Source organism: Grampus griseus (genome assembly GCF_964374135.1).
Source record: "Grampus griseus genome assembly, chromosome: 2".
In the NCBI taxonomy this organism is placed as follows: domain Eukaryota; kingdom Metazoa; phylum Chordata; class Mammalia; order Artiodactyla; family Delphinidae; genus Grampus; species Grampus griseus.
Window position 1 is genome coordinate 156,533,341 of NC_139018.1, and position 14,176 is coordinate 156,547,516.

The 14,176-nt window shown below is 41.7% G+C and overlaps 1 protein-coding gene across 2 annotated transcripts in view; it reads right to left on the reverse strand.

The window, feature by feature from the left end:
- Positions 1–14,176, reverse strand: part of USP6NL (USP6 N-terminal like) — a gene marked incomplete at its 5' end in the record, with an annotated part of 102,580 nt that overhangs the window by 36,322 nt on the left and 52,082 nt on the right. For both annotated transcript variants that reach the window (XM_082647573.1, XM_082647574.1), the window contains 2 exons: positions 330–410; positions 11,486–11,525. In XM_082647573.1, coding sequence (XP_082503699.1) covers positions 330–410; positions 11,486–11,525 — 121 coding nt within the window. The remainder of the gene's footprint in view (positions 1–329; positions 411–11,485; positions 11,526–14,176) is intronic.

Genomic DNA, 14,176 nt, shown 5'->3' on the forward strand with positions numbered 1-14,176 from the left:
GGAAGCCGACACTGAAGTAGGCAGAGAAGAGAGACGGAAAGAAACGAAATCACAGGCAACATAACCAAGTAGCGGAATTCAATCATCCCCGAAAGCCAGCTGGCCTCTGGACTGTCCGCCACATCCTCTCAATTCCTGCAACCCATCTGAACTGGCTATTCTGTGACAGCACAAAGACTCCTAATTTGAGGCATTCCACTCAATTAAATTACACTTAAAAATTTTTTAAGAATATGAACATAATACTCTTACAATTAAAGAGGAACTTTTACTGGGAAAATCCACATTGAATTTGTATAGTTTCATAAGGAAGTAACATTTTTAATTACCTTTTCAGTGTTCTTGTATTTTTCCCATCCTTTTAGCATTTTCAACCATTTAGTAGTTCTTTCAATTTCCAGGTGCTTTTGCTAAAAATAAAATTGAAATTCATTGTTACTGTTTGTTGCAGGCTTCTTTTACTTACAAATTACAAAAAACTGTCAAGGAAAATGCTGCTGAAAAAGGACTACTAAAAAAGTTATGCTATATTGGACAGCAAATATCCTAACTTTTTTTTTAAAGTTGTATAATTGATGACATTTGTGTCAACAGTATCCCCCCGCCGACGTTAAGACACGTAGGAGATGCTCCATTGGGACAGGTAAAGAGAAAGGGATCACTTAAATTTTCTAACATTTTAATCACTGAAAACACTGGCTGCTCTACAAATTTAAGCCAAAAGGAAATTTTAAAACAGTCTGAAATATTTTTATGAAGCATCAAAAACACAACTTCAAAATTCCATTCTCTTCTTTCACATTTTACCGATTTCTGGCATCTTAATGTTTTCGGTGACAAAGGTGGTTTTGTAAAGGAGAATTGGGTATTACTGGGGGGAGATCATCATATAACTAGCACTACGTTAGTGAAAAACTGTACAAAAATAAGTAATAGTTGCTGTCCCAAGGCAAGTTCACCGCCAGCTAAGGGTACCCGACATGGAATATGCAGTGTTGTGACCTAGAGGCAGAGACGGTGACTCAAGTTCTGTGGAGGGAGCAGTCGAACCCACCCAGGGGCGTCAGAGGAGGCGAGTATAAATGAAGGACTGGAAGAGGGTTAGGGTTTTTATCAAGTGCAACATGGGAAAGAACATTCCGAGAAGCATGGACAGATGTACTTCTTCGACAATGCGGCAGTGTAGGGGGTAAAAAAGGAACCATCCGGAGCTGAGGCTGAACACACTGGTGGGGGTCTTGGCTGTCACGCTAAATTAAGATTTGGGGCAAAGCTGGAAACGGGGAAGGTGGCAGAGAAAAGGCTTCTTCCGCACTTCTTTGGTTTCAAGGAGAAGGGCATTTTTCCTAAGTACTCGGGTGGGCTCTCCAATCTCTTATTCACTCCTATGGTGGTAGAGTAACTTACTTGATTCGTACATTTAGAAAAAACTGGGTGTGCACAGCCCTCTGTCCCTTTACTTTGGGAGCCCAGCTACCCTCAGAAAATCCATGTGTACTCTGCCCTTTCAGGCAGGAAAAAACACCCTCTTCAGCCAAGAAGTCTGGGTGACCCCTGTGCCCATGACCAGGTGAGCAAGTCCTCTCCTCTGGGGGCTCAGCCTAGGAGGCCCCTCGCTGCCGCACACCTAACCTCCTCCCCCCTGACTACTCCATCCACGAAGGCCGAGATATTCGCTGCTTCCCCACTGCCTGGAACAGAGCCCGGCAGGGTCCACTACTAATGATGACCTTTTCATGAGAACAAAACTCAACAGAATTCTTTCTTATGAGTGAGCTGAGATTCTGCTATTTTGTTAATTCTCCTTGATCCCAGCATTGTCTTTTCAGAAGGCCTAAGTGTATTAAGTGCATCTAAAAAGTATATGAAATGGAAGAGTACACAGGAAAGAAAATGGTTCTGAGGATACATTTTATGCTCAAAAATGTATGCTCGTGGGCTTCCCTGGTGGCACAGTGGTTGAGAGTCCGTCTGCCGATGCAGGGGACACGGGTTCGTGCCCTGGTCCGGGGGGATCCCACATGCCGTGGAACGGCTGGGCCCGTGGGCCGTGGCCGCTGGGCCTGCGCGTCCGGAGCCTGTGCTCCACAATGGGAGAGGCCACAGCAGTGAGAGGCCCGCATACTGCAAAAAAAAAAAAAAAAAAAAAGTATGCTCGTTACACCCTTATGAGGTAGGTATAATCACCCCCATTTTTTTTTTTTTTTTTTCTGGAACGTGGGCCTCTCACTGTTGTGGCCTCTCCTGTTGCGGAGCACAGGCTCCGGGCGCGCAGGCTCAGCGGCCATGGCTCACAGGCCCAGCTGCTCCACGGCATGTGGGATCTTCCCGGACCGGGGCACGAACCCGTGTCCCCTGCAACAGCAGGCAGACTCTCAACCACTGCGCCACCAGGGAAGCCCAATCACCCCCATTTTACAAATAAGGAAACAGAGGCACAAAGGGTCTAATCAACTTCTCCAAGTTCCCGCAACTGGTGAGTTCAAGGCCAGGCAGCGTGGCCCCAGGACCTGCGCTCTAGGCCGCCATATCCTACGCTCTTGCCTCCATCATGTCCCTGCTCTCGTCGGGGATCACAGTTCCTGGATGGAAGCAATAGTTCCTCATCGACGGTCTTCAATCCAGCCTCAAACAGGCAGATGGCATGGGCCCACCATTGATATTTTTAGATTCAAAAGAAGCATAAAATCCCAAAGAAAGTCCTGAATTTAGGAAAAGATTCTCACCAATCAGAATAATTTTATGAAATTTTATTTTTAGGCATATCCTTAAAACTCTTTAATTACTTCTTTACTCTTAAAAATTTTGATGGTTTTTTCATAACCAAAGATGATCACTTGTGAGCAAAAGATACCCTGTTATGATTCTCATTTTTCAAAAGATTAAGCATATTCTTCATTATATTATTAGTAATAAAATCTTACAGATGGTTCCAGAAATATGTTTAATTTTAAAACTCAGTGGGGCTCTGAAATCTAATTAATGTTTCTGCTAAATGTTACTTTACAGAAAGCCAAGCTGTGAAAAATTAAGATTGATCTAAGATGCCATTTGGTACTTTCTTGTTCTTCTGCACTTCCCCCCCCCCCCCGACTTCTTCAAAGCACAATCCCTTTCTCCACCAACAGGAAAACACCAAATAATTCAAGCCCATCCAAGAGTACAATAACATACACTTTGCCAGGAAAAACCCTGCTGAGATCTAGCAGGTCTTTTGCTATCTTTCATTCTTATGACTATTAAATTGTCAATAAATCACTTTAAGAAATAGCTATTCTTTTCTTTAAAGGCACATTTTTGTATTCTAATGCTCATCATATATATAGAGAGATTATTTTAAATGCTACACATTCTCATATGCAAGGATAAAAAAGACGTACACAATTTTCAGAACCGTTAAGTATACATTTCTTTCCCCTACAGCAAAAAAAAAAAAAAAAAAAAGGAAAAAAATACACTTCGGTAAAGCTCCCAGGCTGTAGGATTTTTAAATTATACATCAGTAGTTCAATCAGGTTTAAGTGCTAACTCCATAACTCTGCCCGATCAACTACACCAGACTTGCATGCACTCATGAATCTATAATAAATGGATACAATATACTTTATCAGCAAACATGCTATAGCTTAACAACTCCAGAATTTATTTTGAGGTAAGGAGTAACTGAAAACACATGTGACAAATGTAAACTTAAATGCTCTAGAAAAATAGGCTAAGGAACATCATCTTGCCATGGACTCAGTAACACCAAAACAGACTAGAATATAACAGCAAGTTAGAATCTCACCCAGAAGTTCAGCAGATACTTCAAACTCAGCACACCCAAAACGATTTCCCTGAACATGCTGCTAATTACCCCTCCCTTTCCTACTACGAATTAAGAGCATCACCACCCACTAAGTCAATCAACCTAGAAGCTGAGGTTGTCTTCAGTCTTCCTTGTATCTTCTTTCCACACCCAACCTACACTCTGCTGGTCCCATCCACTTCCGCTTCCATCACACCCTCTGCCCTTTTTCTGTCAATCCTCATCCCTAGATGAGGGCAGTAACTCCTCACAGGTAGCCCTGGATAGCTTCAAGCCAGCCTCCACGCTGCTATGACCTTTAAAAAGTGAGTCCCAGCTTAAAATCTTTCAGTAGCTACAAATAAAGTTCAAATCTCTACACGGTTGGCCCTTCACAATATGGCCCAAACTCACCTTCTAGTTTCACTTCCTGCTACTTTTTTTTTTTCCCCCCTGCTACTTTTATGATCTGGCCACCTTAAACTATTTGTCATTCCCAACACACAATGTATTTTCATGCCTCTCTGACCAGTGTTTGCTTTTCATCTGCCTGTGATGCTCTTCCTCACCATCATCTGGCAAAACCCTATGCATCCTCTCAAGACCCAGTCAAATGTCCAAAACCTTTTCCAAATTCCTCCATCCTCCAGGCAAAATAAACTATTTCTTCAGCATTTCATGGCATGGACTAAGGACTCAGGTGGCCTGAGTTCTGCCCCTTCTTATCTGTTTCATTTGGGACGAGTTACGTAATCTTTCTGTATCTTAGTTTCCTTATCTATAAAATGAGGATTATTATGATTATTGTTATAGCACCTAACACCACTTGTGTTCTAGTTGGTCTAAATGCCCAAATTTATTATTATTATTATTAAAGGATGAACTCCTTTGAGTACAGGAACCATTTCATATACTCTTAATTTCATCACCTAAAACTGTGACTGGTGTATAAGAAAAGTTAAATAAACATTTTTAAACATAATTTACATCAGTAGAGACAAGCAAACAATACTATGAAGCAATTATGTAATAGCATTTTGTGGTCTTGGAAGCAGAGGGGTGGGAAGGAGAATGAATATGACTAGACCGACCAAAATCCTAAGTACTTTTGATAGCAGTTCGATCACTATAATACAGAAGTAAACATAAGTACAACAGTATCTCTAATGTAGCATAATAAAGATATGGATCATTCCATCACGTTGGCAACGCTTTTCAAAGTGCTGCTAAAATGTGAAACTACTGATGTTAGGAATCTATACAAAGCTGATATTAAATAACTCTGTTGCCTTTATACACTGACATCTTACTTCTCCCAATTTTTATTGAAATATTTCAAGCCTACAGAAAAGTGGAAGACCAATGCACCATATACTTATATATGCTTCACCAAAATCCATCAATTATTAACATTTTGCCAGATTTAATCTATTTATATTAGGGCTTTTTTTTGCAGGGGGGTGGGGGGCGCTGATCTATTAGAAAATCTCAGACGTCGTGAACACTCCAAATATTTCAAGTATGTAACACCAAAGAACAAGACACATTATCCTACATAATCACAGTAAAACTATTACACCCTTTCAAGAAATTTAAAATTGGTCCGTTACTTGGTAATAAACGGTCCATATACCAAACTCCCCACTTGTCCCAAAATCGTTCTTTAAAGCTGTTTTCCTTTAGGTGGGTTGGGGAGGGGAATTCAGAATCCAACCCTGGAACATACATTGCCTTTACTGGCACATCTCTTAAGTTCCCTTTGCTCTAGAACAGTCCCCTGGCCTTTGTTTGTCTTTCATGATGTTGACTTTTGAAGAGTCTAGTCCACACTATCTGGCTTTGCTAACTGTTTCCCCTAGATTTTGGTGGGACTATTACACAGGTGATTTTGTGTTCTTCTTATGGCATCACATCCAGTGACAGATCATGCTGATTTGTACCATTATCAATGATACAACTTCTGATCCCTTGGTTAAGTGGTATTTACCCAATTTTCCCACTAACTAATAGAGAAATTCCTTTGTGTAACTGATAAGTAATGTGGGTGGTGCACTTTGAGATAGTATGGACATCCTGTTCCTTAACAGCTCTACTCAGTGGTCTTCTCATCCACTATAATCTCTGTCTGAGTCAATTCTGATTCTGATGGTGGTAAAATGGTATGGTGGATTTCTTTTTCCTTATGATTCTGTCTATATTATTAACTGATATTTTTCTATTAAAAAGTTTTTCCTTTCAAGTCCCTCCCCATTTTTAATATCACTAAGGTATAAAGGACTATTTTATTCAATGTGTTAAAATCCATTATTATCATCATCATTATTCTTTTTGAAGCTCAAATTGCCCCCAATTTGGCTGGACTGCCTCTTACCTGCTTGGAGATTTCCCCTCTTCAGGCAGATCCTTTAGACATGACTGATCTGGCACAATGTAATTCAGGCTCACTTTATACTTTTTTCTATCCTAGACCTAGATCATCCATTTCTTTAAAGAAACAGTGGTTCTTTTTAATGGGGAATGGTATTCCAAAACTAAGATCTGGGTACTAGACAGATCTGGGTACTAGATATGCTCATCACTGAAATTTTTTAAATCATATAGGAGACCCTAGTATAAGAAAATTCTACTCCCCTGAGAATGTCAGAACAACATATATCAAAAGGAAAATGATGCAGAGGTCTTAATCTCCATCCTATATTCCCTTTGTTATCTCTCCATTACCTCCACTGATTAGGAAATGGTACGGTGTTGTATACTCTTCCCCAGGAGCTGTTTTCAGGAAAGGACTAAACTTCCATTTGAAGTTTGCAACCTGATACCTGATCATCTTAAATTCACATCCCCTCTGAATCAGGACTGGCCCCTCCTATTGGGGTAAGGAGGGTATAACGATTAAAAATGGGACCAATATCTTCTTGGTTGAGATCATTCAACCTCTAGTGATCTGAGACTATACCTTAATCCTATACAGGACCAATTGAATAGGAAGTATTTAACAACTGCTGCATCACCCACATAGTATGAAGTTGCCTTGCATTGGGTCCAATGTTCCTCCCACTAGCAACAATGATTTATAAGATAGGTAGTAAAGGCTACCCATATACACAGTGCATGGATGGATATTAAATAGCCTTCTCTTCTAGAATAAGAAGGCTCAGAACTCTACTGAAGTTCGAGTCTTCAGATGTTTTTTTGAATATTAGGATGTGTGGCTGAGGATAAAGCTGACCCAAGGCACGCACAACTAGACCTCACCAGCAGAGGTCAGGAGAGGATAAGGAGTGTAAGAAGCAAAGAGTCGTGTTTTGATAGAATAATGATACTGAAAAGTCATGTATTTTGAGCAAGATTTCATACCTCATAAAATTAAAATATAATTTTTAAAGATCTGAAAAGGCTCCAATATTCTGTTAAGCCATGCAAAATACTGCACTGCAAAAAGGAGTAGCTGAATCCATGAAAATTCATAGCTTTACATATCCTTTCCTCCTTATTAAAAACATCAATAAGCTCAAAGAAACAATATAATCCATTATTAACAGTGTTCTCTGCAGAGTAAATATAATAAGTGTGTGTGTTTATTTGCTTCAGTGACTGTCAGGGGGAATCCAAAGCAGTCTGCAAACACCAACACCCCTCCTCTTACGAGGGACTGACTGCCTTCCACACCCTATTTTAAACAGAGAATTACCTTATGTAAAAGGAGTACACTGGCAAAGTTGGAACAAAAGCCCCGATGACCTGACTATGCACCAGTGTACAAGTCTTCCCGAACGGCAGGCAGGAAGTACACGTTGCAAGTGGATGCTTTGTGAAGACTGATGAACACCTGTACGCTTCCACAAGGCTATCCTTTCCACTGATTTTATTGCCGCATATGAATATGCAGAATTTCTTATTAGTTCCCTAGAAATGGCAGACCTTGGCCATTAGGACTAGGCAATCACTGAAGAACATAGGAACTAAACTGAAACTAGAAAAATTGGGGGAAATCCTGATAAACTAAAAAGCTTCCAGCCTCAGACTGCTCTGCATGTGTCTAAAGTTCTCATTCCACTTTAAAGAAACCAACTGGGCCACACGATATGAGTGCAGTTTATAGACAAGGGGAGGACGGAGTCTCAGTCGGCAGCCTCAGAACCCCCACTCCCAGTAAAAGCCTGACAAGGGAATATAAAACTATGTCTTACGTTAAATTTTTAAGCTGTGCATATCATTTCATAGTGATTCCCTGTTATATTAAACTGTTTAGAGCAAACAATCCATTAATTATAACTTTAACTGCATTGGATAAGAGGTCTTTTACTGTACAGGCAAATCTCTTTAAAAACAAAATTAAAAACAACCTCCCTCAAGCACGCATTCTCCAACCAGGTTTTGTCTCATATTTCTTCTTTCCTTTACTGTCACATTTCTTGAATCATCTACGCTACTGGTTCCCACATGTCTGAATTTTCTGGACCAGGAATTCGTTTTGAGAGGGGAAGAGAGGTGGCATTGGAGAGAAAAGTCAACAGTGGGTTGCCAGATTTTTATTCTGCCAAATATGGATAAGGTACCTTCCAACTCTTTTCTCCCTCATTTCTCAAATAAAGCACACTGTCAACATTTGAAAGGACAAGCTCCGCCAACCTTTAAATTCACCTGTTTAATGACATAACACAGTCTTTATGTTCACCTGGTCGTTCACTCAGCCACCATTTATTAAGCACGTACTATGTGCCCTGCTCTAGGTTCTGGGGATACAAGTGAACAAAGCAGATGAAACCCCCCTCCTAGAGATTACATCCTAGTGAGGAAACAGACAAAATAAAGATATAAGTAAAATACTGAGTAAGTGAAACAGTGTGAGTACTAAAGAGAGAAACAAAGGACCGAGGGGGATAGTTGAAATGCAGGGGGGAGGGAGTTCCCAACGTAAGAGCTGAGATGCCAGGGAGGGCCTTATTCCGAAGGTGGCGTCATACAGTAAATACCTGGAGGAGATGAGGGACCATGCCCTGTAGCTCTTGGGGGTAGGAGGAGGGGCTCCCCAGGAGAGGAGGCAGCCAGGCAAAAGCCTGAAAGAGGGAACATGGCGGGCTGGTCGGGGAACACTGAGGAGGTCGGTGGGTGAGCAAGAGATGGGAGCAGGAGAGGAGAGACTCACGGAAACCAGTCACAAGGGGTTCTGAGATCATTCTAAGGACCTTCCCTTTTACTGTGGATAAGCTGGAGAGCAGGCAGGATGTTCCCATCAAGAGTGACATGCTCTCTCTTATTTTAACAGGATCATTCCGGCTCTTGTGGTGAACAGACAGCGGACACTAGCAGAAGAAAGGAGCTGGAAGCCCCAGAAGAGAGGTTCCAGCAGACCAGGCAGCAGAAGCGCGGATGCTGAGAAGTCATCAGACTGTGGACACACACTGAAGGCCGAGCTGACACATGAGGTGTGGGGATGGTCAAACACAACTCAGAAGTTTTTAGACTGAAACCTGGAAGGGTGGCGCTCCCACTGGTTGAGATGGGAAGCTTGTTCACAGATGGATTTGAAGAGAATAACAGAAACCCCAGTTTGGACATTTTTAAGACATCTGAGTGTATGGAGTAAGCCAGACACTAAGTCTAGACACTGAAATGCACACACAGTCTGGGGGCTGGCGTTTAAAGCCAAAAGACTAGATGAGATGACCGAGGAGGAGATCCAGACAGGAAAGAGAAGTTCCAGGCCTGAGCCATGGGCTCAGGATAAAGTCATGAGACGAGAAGGAACAAGTGGAGGAAATGGAGAAAGAGCAGCCAGTGAGGAAAGAAGAATATGTGGAGAGTAGGGGGTTCTGAAGGCCAAGAAGTGGGAACGTGTGAGAGTGAGGCTAAGCAACCAATCACATGCATGGGTGGGTCACTGGGAACTGACTACTTGGTGTGACAGTGCAGAGATAAGAAATAGGAAACACGAAGCAAGCACATCGGCTGGGCAAGGCCAGAGAAGGAGGTACTGGAGGTTTGAGAGGGAATGGGAAGCTGCACTAGTTAAAATGGGAGCAGAAATTCGCTAGGAGGAAGCGGTATGATGTCCAGGCAGCATAAACATCCAGCTGAGGTTTGTGATCATGGATGTAAAGTAAAACCAGTCATCCCAGTTGAGAGTCTTTTCCCAGTAGCACTGAGCCGCTCAGGTGCAGGCGCTGCAGAGGCACAAAGTTCAGCCCAGGAGAAGTGGGCAGGAGGGGGGAGGGGGCGGTCCCAGCCTGTGGCAGAGCTGAGCTGGGAAGAGAGGGGAATGAAGACATAACAGTTGTGGGATCCAGAGGGTCCACGGATTAGCCAAGTCAGGGCACTAACAGAGAGAGAATGGCCGGAACGTGGACACAAGCAAATCCCTGTGTGCCCACTTCCAAGTGGTCTGGTAGAAGTTCACCAGGGGCAGAATTGGTAGAAAGCGCCGTCACTTCCTTCTCCTGCATCCCTGGGCCGCAGGGGCCCGCCTTCTCCACCAGCACCACTGCCAGGGCACGCTGCACACACCATGCCCCTGAAAGCCACTATCACTTCCCACTACTGTCTCACCTGACCTGCCTCTAGTCACTGGATGAACAGCCAGCCGCTCAGAGCAGAAACTATGCCGTATTTGATCCTGATGTTCCAGGCTATGGCCTCGATTCTAGACCCGTGCTTGATATATAGTTGCTAAGCAGTAATAGAGCTTTATTAAGAGAAAGAAATTTCTTTGCCCAAACATCAAGGTTATGACACAGAATCAGGCAGTCACAAGAGAATTTAACCGCAGGAAGTACCCGTAGGGCTCTCTACACGGTATATGTAAAATGGCACTTTTTATCCAGAGTTATGCTACGGTTCTAATTTTCAGGAAATTTTTTATTTTAGAAAGCTTTTCTAAAATATTTTTCAAATTCCAATTCCAATTTTACCTCCATTGTCTGAAACCCAGCCTCCTTCCCCCATCAAACATAAACAAACTGAGAATAATCCCCCCGATCAATAGCCTCCCTCTCAAATCATAAATTCTACAATTCATTTTTAGGTACATAAAACAATGGAGAGGGGGAGGGAGGCTCTGAGCAACCTTAGACATTCAGTCGCTGGTTCTCATGCACACCCAGCTATGGAGTCAGCTCCCCAGCCAAGTGCAATGAAGAAAGGGGAACCACTGAGTTACAAAAAAACTGATGAGTTTACTATATGTAAGTCTTCAAAATGCACATGTACTTATTTGACTACAGCAAACTCTTTTTGTTGTTGTCTGTGGAAAATGTGATTAAAAGCTCATGGCACAGTTATGTTCCAAAGAGCTGCTGGTCTGGACCACGGCTTTAGGAGCCGCATCGTGCTTTAGAGGCACCCATGAAACTTGTACACTTTAGGGGCCCAGGCTCTCGCTGCTCCCAAGCTCTGTGCTCTCACCAGGCCCGAGTCCTGAGGCATCCTCGATGGAGAACTACCCGCGCCCAATGCACTCTCTGCTAACGCCTACCTCTCCTTTTTTCCAAGTACCTATCAGAAGTTCCATAAAATCTAAAATTATTTCACCATTAATTTAATTACTTTCTTACAGTAAGAAACATGAGGGTCAAATTCTAACGATGACTACAGCACTGACATATAACACGGCACTCACAATCACAAAGGTGGCAGGTTTTATTCCTCTGATGAACGTAATTCCCCAGTAACTGTAAACAAACGCAGAGCTGGACTTACCCGTTCCATAGCTGCATTATGATATGGGAGCTCCTCTTCGCTGCAGAGGAAAAACAGTGGATGTGAAATAGTTGAAACCAGAGCAAACTTTTAAAACATTATAAACCTGTAGGTAAACATGATGTACAACCATTTATTTATCATCTCAAGAGCTACGTAAGCTTCCACTCCACTGAATTTAACATAAAACAATGAGCTATTCTGTAACCACGTCCCCTGTCTTCAAATCTCTAGACACACTCTGTCCAATCCAGTCATCTCCTGTCACAGGTGGCTGTTTAATTTTAAATGTAAATTAAAATGAAATAAAATTAAACTTTCAGTTATGAGCCTCATTAGCCATGGTTCAGCTACCATACTGAACAATGCAGATACAGTGAGAACACTTGCACCACTGCAGAAAGTTCTACTGGACAACACTGCTCTAGTCCAGGAGTCAACAACCTTTTCCTGCAAAGGTAAATATTGAATTGTAAATATTTTAGGCTTTGTGGGCCCCACAGTGTTTTTCATAATACTCAACTTTGATGTCGCACTGTGAAAGTAGATACTGACAGCATGTAAATAGAGTGTGGTTTTGTTCCCATGAAACGTTTACAAAAATAGGTGGTGAGCTGGATTTGGCTTATAGGCCATAGTTTGCCAACCTCTACCCTAGACCATCACCTCCACTTTCTGTCTTCAACTACAGCCTGTAACAAATGATTGTTCAAAAAAATTAGTATAAGGAAATAAAACTGTCTCCCATGGATTTATGAATTAAAAAGAAAACTTCAATTTTTATTCTGTAAATAAGGAAAGCTTCATTTGTCAAAACTTCAATGGGAATAATTTTAAAAAATGTAAATATAATAAAAGATCAAATCCATTTCTCTGATACGGTAATTTTGTGATACCACCTGCAATATAAAACATTCTGAGACTCTTGAATTAATTGTCAGTAATATGAAAACCATGTACTATCTGTAGACAGTGCTATGTACTTTGAGTTGCTCTATAAGTAGTACTGATGTTTTGACAAGAACTATCCATATTCTTCCCTTAGTTTCTATTGACACCAGATAATAACACTTTTAAGAGTACAATATGTTAGTATTCAAGAGTCCAACGTTTTCAAAAGCACTCTTTTGCTACTCTGGAGAGTCCTTAGGTGAAGCGTGAAGCTACAGCAATGAAACTGACCAAAAGGTGTAAGAGCCAAAAGAGATCTCAGAGAGATAGTCCAACCCCCTCATTTCACAGATAAGAAAACTAACATTTTCACTCAGACACCATCACTCATCCTAGTACAGAGATGTTCAGCACTATCTAACCCAGTGGGTTCAAACTTAGATAAGTATCTATCTTCAGATTGTGCAAGAGTATATGAAAAACAGGCTAAGAAACCAATTCTCAAGAAAAAGAATATGAGGATTAAATATAAGTTGTTTTTTTTTTGAAGTGCCTACTCACCTTTTTTTTTTTTTAAATAGCTTTTGTTAGGCTCTTAGTCTAACTTTCCCTGCTGATTTGTAATCCTGATTACTAGTAATGCATGAATTACCAGTGATGCATGAATGGCACCCATCCATTCTTCATTTACTGGCAGAAGAAGGCCTGTCAACACTACTGGAATGTACTTGCTAGGTGATGAGGTCAGCAAGGACATCTTGAAAGAATAAGAACATCTGGCAACCTCTGTGTGCACCAACAATGGTATTTCTGGGGTGAGTGGGCTGGGCTGCCCTGGGCAAGAGCAACCTTCTGTGCAGCTGATTTGAGCAGATCCTGACCTAACGCTGAACACTGAACATTCCTAACTGCACAGGAAGTGCCAACTCTGGCTGCCACCAGAGGACAAGCTCTTCAGTGTCCTCCTATTCACTAAACAAGACTAACAGACCTAACTGTGCCTGTTCTCAACACTGAATCAGAACCAAGTTCTGCACACATCTGTGGAATGGTGCGAATCATCTGCTCAGGCTACATGGTCTGTGCCAGGCAGGTCCTACCCCCGCCTCTGGCAACCACCAGTATGTTCCCTATATGTATGAGTTTGGGTTTTCCTTTTTTTACATTTCACACATAAGTGACATCACACAGCATTTGTCTTTCCCTGACTTATTTCACTTAGTATAATGCCTTTAAGGTCCACCCATATTGTTTCTAATGGCAGAATTTCCTTCTTTTTTATGGCTGAATAATATTCCCCTGAATATATTCACCACACATCCATTCATCCGTTGATGGATGTTCAGGCTGTTTCATGTCTTGGCTACTGAGAATAAAGCTGCAATGAACATGGTGGGTACAGATACCTTTTTGAGTTAGTGTTTTCAGATACATACCCAGAAGTGAAATTGCTAGATCAGACAGTAGTTCTAGTTTTGATTTTTTGAGGAACCTCCATACTATTTTCCATAGTGGCTATACCAATTTACGTTCCCACCAACAGTGTACAAGGGTCCCCTTTTCTCCACATCCTTGCAAAACTTGTTATTTCTTGTCTTTTTGATGATATTCATTCTAACGGGAACAAGGTGATATCTCACTGTGGTTTTGATTTGCATTTGCCTGATGATTAGTGATGTTGAACACATTTTCATGTACCTGTTGGCCATCTTCTTTAGAAAAATACCTATTCAGATCCTCTGCCCATTTTTTTATTGGATTGTTTGGCTAGAATTGTATAAGTTCTTTGTATATTTTGGA